The sequence below is a fragment of the Neophocaena asiaeorientalis genome, unplaced genomic scaffold (genome assembly GCF_003031525.2).
Source record: "Neophocaena asiaeorientalis asiaeorientalis breed wild unplaced genomic scaffold, Neophocaena_asiaeorientalis_V1.1 scaffold134, whole genome shotgun sequence".
In the NCBI taxonomy this organism is placed as follows: domain Eukaryota; kingdom Metazoa; phylum Chordata; class Mammalia; order Artiodactyla; family Phocoenidae; genus Neophocaena; species Neophocaena asiaeorientalis.
In genome coordinates this window covers 32,112,047-32,125,187 of record NW_020185339.1, presented here as the reverse complement: position 1 = coordinate 32,125,187, position 13,141 = coordinate 32,112,047, and the positions used below count along the sequence as shown (strand labels likewise).

The 13,141-nt window shown below is 38.4% G+C and overlaps 1 protein-coding gene across 2 annotated transcripts in view; it reads left to right on the top strand.

Annotated features, from left to right (window-relative positions):
- The window catches only part of ANO6 (anoctamin 6), a 207,029-nt gene that overhangs the window by 134,479 nt on the left and 59,409 nt on the right, over nucleotides 1-13,141 (top strand). For both annotated transcript variants that reach the window (XM_024736791.1, XM_024736790.1), the window contains 2 exons: nucleotides 1,530-1,645; nucleotides 7,452-7,586. In XM_024736791.1, coding sequence (XP_024592559.1) covers nucleotides 1,530-1,645; nucleotides 7,452-7,586 — 251 coding nt within the window. The remainder of the gene's footprint in view (nucleotides 1-1,529; nucleotides 1,646-7,451; nucleotides 7,587-13,141) is intronic.

The following is a 13,141-nucleotide window of genomic DNA, read 5'->3' as shown; positions in this document are numbered from 1 at the left end:
AAACTCAGGAGCACTTCTCTAGCTGGTAACCTCACTCATGAAATGAAAATTTTAAAATGTGACTGCTTTAGACCCTTAATGATTCCATAAATGCAAGGATATTATATCTAAGCTTTTAAAATAAATTCTGTCATTGAAATAAAATACTATATTATGTTGCACTGTTACTCTGTTACATTCGCTGTCAATTTATCTGAATCTCTAAGACCAAAGAAAGCAAAGACTGAGACTGATAATTGCTACTGTGTAGTTCATGTATTTGTAGATAAAGACAATATTGAAATGTACTGTATAAGATAATAAAACTAGGACAATAAATAGCTTCTTCATACACATGCATAAATAGAGAACAGGGAGCTGGGTGGAGAAGCAGAAGCTGAGCTTCCTGGCTAAGACACCCAACATAGCAGCAGTCCAGCCCTACAGTCCATATGCTTTATATTTGTGCCCGAGCAAAATTAACAATGAGAGCATGACATGAACTTTGGGGACACTTGCAAATAGCCATCATAATTATTAATATGGGATGCCAAGGTTCTATAATATTCAGTTGACATCTACCCCAGTTCTTTTCCCGTAAAGCCTCTTGTAACTGCACTAGTCCCATGTCCAGGCTAAGGAATGATCTTGTGTGGTGTTTGGAAAGGAAGTAAGAGGAGGTCAGAACCCCTGTTAAGGCTTTAATACTAATACTTTTCTGGTTGATAATAACATCTGTCAGTAATTATGAAAATAGCTGACAGATATATAGTACTTATTATATGCCAGGGAGTATTGTAACCTTGACATGGATTAATTGATCCTCTTAACAGCTCTATGAGGTAGCTGTTATTATGATCCCTATTTTATTGATGAGGAAATTGATGAATGGAGAGGCTAAATGACTCTCACAAGGTCATCCAACTAGGAAGTGGTGGAGCAGGTGTTTCTGGTTCTAGTACAGGTGGAAGGAAAGTGAGTCAGGTTGAATTTAAGCAGAAGCAGGAAGTTTGGTTTCTTGAACAAGCTAAATGTATAACATCATGTCAGGCTTTTTTGTTGTTTATATTCTATGTGTGGTCACAGAATAACTGCTGAATTGTGGGGCAAAAAGCCTGGGTTTTAGAATTGACCCTGCCACTAACCAGCCAAGGCCCTGGTTTCCCCAGGTGTCCAAGGAGGGGCTGGACTCTCAGGTCTTCCTCCAGTGTAGCAGTCTGGGCCCTTAAGCAGCCCAGTTTTTCATTGTTTAGGACTGGCCCATTTACAGGACATTAAGCATCTTCAGGGCTCTCACCAAATACCGGTGGTGGCCCCCAGGATTCTAACAACCAAGCATTCCTTTCCACCCACATTTGCAAATGGTCCTCCAGGGGTAAGTATCACCCCTGGTTGAGAATTACTGAAAATTACATGGTATTTTCATCCCTTCCAGCAAATAAGGACCCCTTATTTACAAATGACTGTGAAGTGTTAGTACCACATTTAATCAACAGAACACATGAACACGTGGCGATTGTGATGCTCATTTGTTTGCTTCTGCTTCCCAGTGCAACTTCAGCAGTCCGTCAGAGGACCTCAGCTGCCCCAATGAACGCTACCTTCTGTACAGGGAATGGGCTCATCCTCGAAGCATATACAAAAAGCAGCCCTTGGATCTTATCAGGTGAGTTGTAGCGAGCACTCCAGTGAGAAGGGCTCAGGGTTCCCCTCGTGGCTTCTAAATGTGACAGTCCTCCAAGAGTACTGCTAACCAGTGGAATTCACCTGCAGCCCTGAGCTTCATTGCCCAGAGTTTTTATTGAGGCTTCATTACCTAGGCATGATTGATTGAGTCATTGCCCACATGGCTCAGTCTCCAGCCCCTTCTTCTCCTGTTGGTCCTGCAGTATCATATGGCTCCAATCACATGGTTGGTCTTTCTGGCATGGCCAGTCTCCATCCTGAGTCATCTCATTGGCACAAACCATCTAGGGTCCACCATGAATAACAAAGTCATTCCTATCTTGGGAAATTCCAAGGCATTTGAGGTTACCTCCGAGGAACTGGGACCAAAAACCCACCAAATTCTTCATTAAACAGTAGTAAATATTAGATTTAGCTTAAATTGTATGATAAGAGATACCAATTTTCACTGCTTTCCTGTATCTGCTATTAGGTACCATTTCCGTCAGCATATGAATTTAATGTCTAGTTCAGCGTTTGTGTTCTGAAAGCACCAATGTTGGCTCCTTTCCAGAAGCTTATGTTGTTTGGGCAAGGCTACTGGAGAGAGAGAGATCAAGAACAACTAAACAAACAAAAATAAGCAAATAAGTGAACAAAATTTCTGATTGAAATGAAGAAAATAACACAGTGATAAGATGGGGAGAGGTGGAGTGAAGCGAATCTAGAAAGTTATCTTTGAGTAGGTGGCATGTGAGCTGAGATTTGTCTAGGGAAAAGGAGCCAGTACTTTGAGGATCTGGAACAAGTCATTCTAGGAAGAGAGGCAGCTGGTACAGTGGCCCCGAGGCACAAAAACACTTGGCAAGTTTGAGGAAATTGTGAAAACCATTGCTAAGGAGAAAGAGAAAGATGAGACACACGGTTAGAAGGGTATCGGGAGCATGGAAAGGAGTGTAGACAAGTGCAGTGAGAAGCTGTTGTAATATTTTAAGCATTCAAGTAACTTCATCTCGCTTACATTTTGCAAAGATAGTGTAGAGGTTGGGTTATAGGGGGCACAGGAAGCAGGGGCGAGCCGGTAGGAGGCTAGTAGCATGAGCCAGATGAGAGATCGTGGGAGCAGGTGTAGAAGCGTTTGGGGATTCGGGTTGACAGGACATGGTTATGGGTTGGATGTGAAGGGTGAGGAGAAGAGGAGGGTCAAGGTAGCCCCCGGTGGCCCTGGAGCCAGGTGCCTGTTCTTTCTGTGAAATCTCAGTGCCCGTCCACCTGAACTTGCGGAAAGCCTCTTAACCTTAAAAGTGAGAGTTTTAAAACACTGAAGAATTTTCGTTTTGTTTTACATTTTATTAAGGGAAATTTCAGACATATACAAAAGCAGAGAGAATAGTACAGCAAGTCTGCCTACTATGTCTGTCACCCAGCTCCAAACATTATAAACTCCTAGTCACTGTTATTTCTTGTTTATCTCTACCTCCTACTGGGTCATTTTGAAGAAAATTCCAAATAGTGTAACATTTCGTTAGTAAAATGACAAGGTCTCTTAAATACAACCAGAGTACTCCTTTTGTTTAAAGTCATGAAATAATCAGTATTCATGTTTTCCTGATTATCACAAAAATATGGTTTTTTAACAGTTTTCTGGTTGTAATCAGGATCCAAACAAGGTCCAGATGTTGCAACTAATATACCTCTCAAGTGGCTTCTAATCTATAATTTTCCCGTTTCCTTTTTGTTTTCTTTGCAGTTGTTGAGGGGCTTCTCTATTCTCTATTTGGCTGATTTCATTCTCCCCTGTGGTGTTAGACTTGTTTCTCTGTCCTATGTATTTGCCTTAGTTAAGTCATTTGATCCTCATCTAAAAGTTTGATCTGATTGAGGTTCGACTTTGTGCAAGAATACTTGTGTGGGTTTTGTACTTCTGTCAGAAGGTACATAGTGTCCATTTGTCTCTCTGGTGACGATAGCAGCCATTAATGAATGTTGCATATTTCATTTGGTCATACTCTCATTTCTTCCTTCATTTATTAGCTGGATCAGAATTATGAAGAGGCACTGTGTCTCATTAACTCGAGTTATCCTGTAGAATAAAATTTTGAAAGAGGATGTTTGTACACATGTCAGTATTCGAAGTTGATATTTATATGAGGGTTCCCTTCCATTATTTTCGTTTTATGTTAAACCTGTAGCATGTGATGGCAGGGTGATAGGTTTGATGGCTTTTTGATCATTCTTTATGGGTTTTTGTTTGGGAGCAGGGATTCTGTAAAGAAAACAATTTCCCCATGATTTTAAGTATCTTTTGCTAAAATACATTTAACTATTCCCTGTCCCTGGTCCACATGTTCCCTTTGTTGCTTCCCATTAGTAACCCCTTGAGCGCTCAGGCTGTTAAACCTTCATCGCTGGTTCCCAGGGGTTAGCAGAGGGAAAATGAACTCTTTCCCAAACAGCAAACCAAACAAACCAGAAAGAGCAACCTGGAGGAAACAGACTTTGCCCCGGAAAAAAAAAGCAAAGTTTTCCTCAGCGCTCTCTCTGAGTGCTAAGATGTGGTATCCACAGTACAAGGATTCTATTTTTAAAAAGAGAAAGAAAGAAAGGATTATTCTCAGAATAAAATGCAGCTCTTAGGAATTAAAAATGAACAGAACAGAAAAAACCCCAACAGCCGTGTTAAAAAATGAAGTTGAAGTAATTCTGCAGAACGTAGAGCAAAAATATAAAGGAACAGCGGGAAAATGGGGGAAAAGATAAAAATTTAAAAATCAGTCCAGGATGTGCAATGAACAAATAATAGGAATGCTAAAAATAAGGACAGAGAAAATGTAAGGAGGAAATCAGCTAAATATATCATGACAAGTACCTGTAGAACTGTATTGAAGAACTGAGCGCCCTGAGTCTCTGGATGGACAGAGTACTCAGAGCCCAGCCCGGAGAATGAACAGGGAGCCATCAAGCCACTGCAACGTGACCTCTCAAATACTGCAGACAGACAGAAGATCCTACGAACCTCCAGAAAGAAACACAGGTTTCATATGAAGGAGCAGGACTCATAATAGCACTGAATTTCTCAACAACAACACTGCAACCTACAAGAAAAGAGAGCAAGAATTTCATATTTCTGAGGAAGGTGCTTTTTTTAACTCACGGTCCGAATGCAGTTATGGCCAAACTGTTCATTAGGTGTGAGGAATTTTCACAATTTAAATGTGCAAAGTAATGGAGGAGGTACTCCACCAAGAAAAAGACGTGGATTCAGTAAATGGGGATTCCCAACCCGAGAGAGGGACAGGGCGATCCCAGGTGACAGCTCTGTGGCAGGACTAGCAAGTCATTAATCCAGGTGGCAGGAGCTCTGAAGAGATTGAGTCAAGGACATGAAATTGATAGGCTACCTCGTGTGTTAGAAAGTAGTGAGAAAGTTACACATTAAAGGAAAGTCTGGGGTTGAATCGTTGATAGGTACACAGAAAACTAAGCAATGAACCAGCAAGACAATTATTAATTCCAGAGAAAACAAAATATTGGGCAGGAGAGAAAAAGTAAGCATAGCAGATGACTTGATGCAGCTGTGAGCAGTCTTTACAGAGTCTTACTATTTATAAAGCAAGGATATTGTGCTAATCAAAATTATATCGTAACTATGTCGAGAGGAGTGGAGGTGTGGGTGTGTAGATGAGACGGGGATTGAAAGAGAGCTTAGGGCTTCCTTGGTGGCACAGTGGTTGAGTCCGCCTGCCGATGCAGCGGACACGGGTTCGTGCCCCGGTCCAGGAAGATCCCACATGCTGCGGAGCGGCTGGGCCCGTAAGCCATGGCCGCTGAGCCTGCGCGTCCGGAGCCTGTGCTTCGCAAAAGGAGAGGCCACAACAGTGAGAGGCCCGTGTACTGAAAAAAAAAAAAAAAAAAGAGAGCTTAATCCTCATCTTCCAAAGTAGAGCATCAGTAGGTGATACATAAAACTGAAAAGTCAATAAACTGCACTACAGGTATATTATTTAGAGAGACGGAGGTAAATATTCCAGGAATCAGCTCTAAGAGTCGAAAGTGCTTGCTTCTGGCTAGGACATGGGAGAAGTTGTTGGGGACTGCTTCTTTTTATAATCAGTGTTCTATCAATAGAAATGTTTGACTCTTTAATGAATGTATAGGTATAACTTTGATGAAAAACATCAAAGCTGAAGTTTTAGAAATTGGTGTTAGGAATTGGGATGTTTGGGGCAGAGAGAGATAATAATCAGAGAATATCCCATTTGAAGGGCTTCTCATTTTCCCCAGCCTTTCAGCAAGAACCAGGAGGCAGGCTTTCTGTTTAAGATTTAAAAAATTCTTTCTGACCTTCTTGCCTGCAGTGTGACGGGGGTACCTTTGGAAGTAATGAGCCCCTGTCACTGTAAATATCCAAGCAAAGACTGCCTGACCAGCTCTCCAAATGTAGCAGGATATTTTTACTATTGGGTAGTTGGAGCAGGCGACTTCCAACATTATTTCCAGTTTTAAATGTGGTATTTCCAGGGCACATGATTGATAAGAACATATTCAGAAAGCCTGACAGCAAAGAACCCAAGACATCTCAAACCCACTGCCAGGGTTTTCTCTCTCAAACACCATCCTGAGCCTGCCATTTACCTGTCATCCGTGAGCCACACCACAAAGCCCCAGTCGCATGAGAACGGACACACTGTGTTCCTCCTGGCTCCTGATTCCACATCGGCCTCAGCGCTTCGTTTTCCCCCATGGATGTGACCCACACCGAGGCCTGTGACCAGGGAGCTCTTCTCTCAGCTGCCCAGTGAGTGATGGTCCAACCCAGGGATGTTCCTGTGTGACGTCTTCTAGGACTTCAGGCTGTTTCTCAGGGCTGAGTCCCCGCTAGGCTAAGCCTACAGAGCTCAGCCCAGCTCCAAACTGAGCCAGAAGCCTCATAGAGGCCTCAGAGCTAAGTAAACCTACAGGTTTTACCAACCACTGCTGAGCCAGAAGTGAAAAGTGAGTTGAGGAAAAGTATCAGCAAGAGTCACCTCAACAAGGGTCTCATTGCTTTCTCCTCACCCCTAAGCCCTTTGTCTCTGCCTGTGTGTATTTGTCTCCCTTTCAGGAACAATCTGGCCCTGCTTCATGCCCTGCCTCCTTTCTTATCTTGCCCACCTGGCCTCTTCCATTTACCCCGGATTAATTTAAAAACATTGAAGAGTTTTTAAAACTTAGGCAAAATAGAAGTGCTACATACAAAGAATACAGGGCAGTAGATTCCTCAGTCATATCCGTCCTGTCCTCTCCCATTCTCATGAGTTTTATAAGTATTTTGGTCAGAGAGCCATTCCACTCCTAGTTCATCGTTATCAGCGTTTTCTTATTATTTGTGATTTACATTACATTTGCTCCAAGGAAGTTCCCGAGATAAAGCAAAAACAGGTAACTGAGCAAATTGTTCGTGTTCATTTGTTTCATGCATGTTAAGAACAATCTGGGGGAATTGATCAAATCTGCCAGTCTTTACAAAGAGTGATGATAATATTCTCTATCTGCTCCATATTCAGCATTTTCCCCTCCTTTGCTGTATTCTAATTTACTTCTCTTCAGCAGGTTAATCCGTGATCAGTACTTCATGATATGTAAAACACTTCTCGTTTCCTAGTAGAATTTGGGGCCTGCTATGAAAATGGATATGTTTTTAAGTGTGAATTGAGTCAGAGGTTTAATTCTAAAGCCCCCTTTATTTAGGATCAGAAATTAGTATTAGGATAAAGCTGCAGAGTGCTCATAGGTCTCTTCTGAAAATAACTTCTGTCTTTCTTCAGGAAATACTATGGAGAGAAGATTGGAATCTATTTTGCCTGGCTGGGCTATTACACTCAGATGCTTCTCCTGGCGGCAGTTGTGGGAGTGGCTTGCTTTCTCTACGGATATTTTAATCAGAATAACTGTACATGGAGGTAACCTCTCTCTGTTCCTTGTTACCGTGCTGAAAAGTTGACTAGACATAAAATTATTTTCAGGGACTTAGACTGTTTTAGTAAAAGAAGACTCATCGCAGAACACTTACGGCTTTAGATGATTTATCCCTTTTGTCCTGAGCATAATAACTAAGTGAAATGGAAGAAAATTTTTCTTAGATAACGCAGCCCAGCCTCTGACAGGAATATTACCGTTAGGAAACACGCCAGTATTTTAAGACAATACTTTGTTTGAAAAAGAAATGAGGTCTGGAGGGAGGATCAACTTTGAACTTCTGGCTCCCAGAGGAATGCTTCACTCAGCCCCACAGATGTGGGCCAGGAGCAGCTCTGATTGCTTCAGGGTTTCAATGGCAAAACTGGTAAAATTGGTGTGTTTATGTTTTTAGAAATGACTTCTTAACATATGTTAAGGAATACATGTTTGAAAACTCAAGTAAATGATACATTCTTTTGTTTGTTTTACTTTAAAAAAAAAAAAAAGAAAGCCCTAACAGTGTTAGGGGGAAAAAAAGTAGTAAAGAATGAGTTTGTGCTTGATGTTGAAATTAAAATACCAGCTGCGCTGTCTAGAGGGAAATACATGAGTGCCATAACACTGAATTTCACCATCACTGTTCTGAAATGTATTATTAATCCTTTGCTTTTGGTGATCTCAACCTCCAGAAGGGATGCAACACCGAACCAGGCATTTTCTCTTGTTCATCTGGCCTCTATCCAGGTGTGACAGCCAGATCAAAATTTCTGGGCAACAGTGACAAACCGATGACCACATTTTTCTAGCCCAGGGCATATGAGCCTGGCTCTGGAGGCAGGAAGCTTGCATGGCAGCTCTGATGTATAGGCATAATTATCCATTCTGTTAACAGAGGATTCTGAATGTTTGTGCCCGTTATGGTTCTTAGCTAGAAAGCTGCAGATGGTCTTGGAAGTACTCTCCTCTCTTCACTGGAAAAGAGTTTAGGGCCAAAGGCTGAATGTTGATATCTTTTGCCTGAATTTGTCCTTGGCTTCTCCATTGTTTCGCATATTGTTCCAGCCACAAAAAGGTATCTCAAAAATACACTTTCAAAGTGAAAAAGTAGCATTTTTATACAGTTCTTGCATGGTGGTGGCTCTCATTATAATTTATTTTATAAAATCACCATAACAGGCACACCACGTATTTCCTACTCTTTCACACAAATTAATTTACAGAAAAGGGTGTGGAGGGGGGGGGATAGAGTCTTGAGGATATACTCCCTGTGCTCAAAACTATTGCGACTTTATTTACTTAATTTTTAAATAGTTTTAAAATACTTAAGATATATGTATTAACAGTTAATTTTATTACATACTGAGTACAGTCACAAGAATAGAAGATGTATTCAAGATGTAAGGAGTAATGATTCATTACCCAGTTTAAGAAAAAGAACATAACTGTTACCCATGAAGTGCTTTGCTCAACTGCATCCCCTTACTTTGGAAATGACAACTATACTAAATTTTATTTTTCTCATTCCTTAGCATACACTTTGTATTCTTTTTCACATGTACTTGTACCCCTACAAAATATAATTTATTTTGTGTGCTTTTGAAAATATCTATGGATAGGCAGAGGATACTGTAGGTATTTCCTCTTCTATAAAATGCCTGTTTAAAGCTTATGCACACTTTAAAATAACAGCTTTATTGAGATATAATTCATATACCATAAAATGCTCCCTTTGAAAGAGTACAATTAGTGGTTTTAAGTACATTCACAGAGTTTTACAGCCCTCACCACTATCTAATTTTAGAACATTTTTATCACCCCACAAGGAACCTTTAGTACCTTTAGTAATCACTCCCTAACCTCCCTTCCCCTTAGCCCCTGGCAGCTACTAATCTACTTTCTGTCTCTACGTATTTGCCTATTCTGGACATTTCCTAAAGGGAACCATATAGTATGTGCAGCATGTAGTGTTTTGCGATTGTCATCTTTCACTTAGCATAATGTTTTCACGGTGCATCCATGGCATAGCGTGGACCAGTACTCCATTCCGTTTTGTGGTCAAATAATATGCCATTATATGGATACACAACAACATTGTTTATCCATCCATCAGTCGACGTTTGGGTTGTTTCCACTTTCTAGCTATGGTGAATAATTCTGCTGTGATCATTCATGTACAAGTTTTTGTGTGAACATATGTTTTCAATTCTCTTGAGAATATATCAAAAAATGGAATTGCTGGGTTGTATGGTAAGTGTAGATTTAACATTTTGAGGAACTGCCAAGTATCTTTTTAAAAGTGACTGTACCATTTTACATTCCCAGGAGCTATGTATGAGGATTCCGATTTCTCTACATCCTCATCAACACTTGTTATTGCTGGGTTATAAATAAATAAATAAACAAATAAATGAATAAACAAATATTAGCCATCCTAGTTGGTGTGAAGTGGTAGGTCATTATGGCTTTGATTTGTATTTCCCTAATGCCCACTGATGTTGAGGGTCTTTTCATGTGCTTACTTTGTCATTTGTATATCTTCTTTGGAGAAACATCTGTTCAAATTCTTTGCCCATTTTAATTGTGTCATTTGTATTGCCTAGTTTTAAGTGTTCTTCATATATTTTGGATAAAAGCCCCTTATCAAATATTTATATTGCAAATATTTTCTCCCCTTCTGTGAATTGTCTTTTCACTTCCTTGATGGTGTCCTTTGAAACACAAAAATTTTTAATTTTAATGAAGTGCAGTTTACCTGATTTTTTACTTTTGTTGTTTGTGCTTTTGGTGTCATGTCTTAGAAAGCATTTGTAATCCACAGTCATGAAGACTTTCTCAATGTTTATCTTCTAAAAGTTTTATAGTTTTAGGTCTATGAGTTCATTTTTGTAAATGGTATAAGGTAAAGGTTCAACTTTCTTTCTTGCCAGGTATATATTCAGGTGTCCCAGCACCATTTTGTAAAGATTATTTTCTCCCCATTGGATTATCTTGGCACCCTTGTCAAAAAATATTTGGCCATAAATATAAGAGTTTGTTATGGACTATCAATTCGTTTCTATCAATCGATATGTCTGTCCTTTATGCAAGTACCAGACTATATTGATTGCTATAGTTTTTTAGTTTTGAAATTGGAAACTTTGTTTTTCAAGATTGTTTTGATTATTCTGGGTACCTTGCATTTCCATATTAATTTTACGATCAGCTTGTTCATTTCTACAAAAAAGCCAGAATTGCATTGAATCTGTAGGTCACTTTAAGGACTACTGCCATCTTAACAATATTAAGGCTTCTTATCCATAAACACAGAATAGCTTTCCATTTATTTAGGTCATCTTTAATTTCTATCAATATTTTATAGTTTTCAGTGTACACGTTTCACACTTCTTTTCTCAAATTTATTCTAAATATTTTATTATTTTTGATGCTATTGTAAATGAAATTGTTTCCTTCATTTTATTTTTAGATTATTCATTCATGTTGTATAGAAATATAATTACTTTTTATATACTGATTTGTGTATTATAACCTTGATGGACTGGCTTCTTAATTCTAACAGTTTTTGGTGGGTTCCTTAGGATTTTAATATACTATATCATATCATCTGGAATAGAAATAGTTTTACTTATTTCTTTCTAATCTAGAGGTTTTTAATTTATTTACCTTGTCTAGTTGCCCTGATTAGAACCTCTAGTACAGTGTTGATCTTGGGAGGAAAGTATTCAGTCTTTCACCATTAACTATGATCTTTGCTGTGGTTTTTTCGTAGATGTTCTTTATCAAGTTGAGGACATTCTCTTCCTAGTTTTTAATCCATTATTCTATTAATATGGCATATTACATGAATTGATTTTTGTACGGTTGAATGGTCCTTGCATTCCTGGATACATCCCACTTGATTTGATTTGATTTACTGGATTTAATTTGTTAATATTTTGTTGAAGATTTTTTCATTTATATTCATAAGAGATAGTAGTTTATAGTTTTCTTGTGATGCCTTTGTCTGGTTTCAGTATCGGTGTAATACTGGTTTCATAGAATGAATTGGGAAATGTTTCTACCTCTTTATTTTTAGGAGAGTTCATGAAGCATTGGCATCAGTTTTTCTTTCAATGGCTGATAGAATTCACCAGTGAAGCCACATGGGCTTAGGCATTTCTTTGATTACTAATTCAGTCTCTTAACTCACTGTAGGTCTACTCAGGTTTTCTATTTCTTCTTGAGTCAACTTCAGTCATTTATGTTTTTCTAGGAATTTATCTATTTCATCTAGATTATTCCATTTGTTGGCATATAATTATTGACATTATTCCCTTATGTTCCTTCTTTATTTCCGTAAGGTCAACAGTAATGTTCCTCCTTTCATTTCTAAGTTTAGTAATTTTCATCTTCTCTCTTTCTTTTCTTGACTAGTCTAGCTAAAAACTTGTCAATTCTATTGATCTTTTCAAAGAACCAACTGTTGATTTTTCTCTGTTGCATATCTATTCTCTATTCCATTTATGTCTGCCTTTTGTCTTTTGATTGGAATATTTAATTCCTTTACATTAATGTAATTTCTGATAAGCTTGGAATTGCATCCATTTTTCTATTTGTTTTCTATTCCATTGTTCTATTTATTTTCTATATGTTTTATGTCTTTTTTATTCCTCCATTACTACATTTTTTGTATAAAATATTTTCTAGTATACCATTTTAATTCTATTTTAATTTGTTGTTTCTTTTTTTTTTGGTATTTTCTTAAGTGGTTGCCCTGGAGATTATAATTAACATCTTGTTTTAAAGCAATCTAATTCATATTAATCCCAACCTAATTTCAGTAGTATATAAAAACTCTTCTTTGGTATCGGTCTGTCCCCCTCCCCCTTTGTGCTATTATTGTCAAACAAATTACATTTTTATACATTTATAAGCCCATCAACACAGTTTCATAAGTATTGTTTTATGCAGTTATCTTTTACATCAGATAGAAGAAAATAATTACATGCAAAAATATATTTATATTTTCTTCTTTTTTTTTTTAACCTATGTAGTTACCTCTACCATTGCTCTTTAGTTTTTCAGCTGAGTTTGACTTACTGCCTAGTGTCCTTTCATTTAAGCCTGAAGGACTCTCCTTAGTATTTCTTGTAGAGCAGGTCTGCTAGCAGTGGAATCTTTCAGATAATTCTCCTTCATTATAAAAATCTATTATATAAATATAAATCTTTCAAATAATTTCTCCTTCATGTTTTTTTAAACATTTTATATTGGAGTATAGCCAATTAACAATGTTGTGATAGTTTCAGGTGCACAGCAAAGTGACTCAGACTTACATATACATATACATATACATATACATATACATATACATATACATATACATGTATCCATTCTCCCCCAACCTCCCCTCCCATCCAGGCTGCCACATAACGTTGAGCAGAGTTCCCTGTGCTATACAGTAGGTCCTTGTTGGTTATCCATTTTAAATATAGCAGTGTGTATATATCGACCCCAAACTCCCTAACTATCCCTTCCCCTCACCCTTCTCCCCAGTAACCAGAAGTTCCTCCTCTAGGTC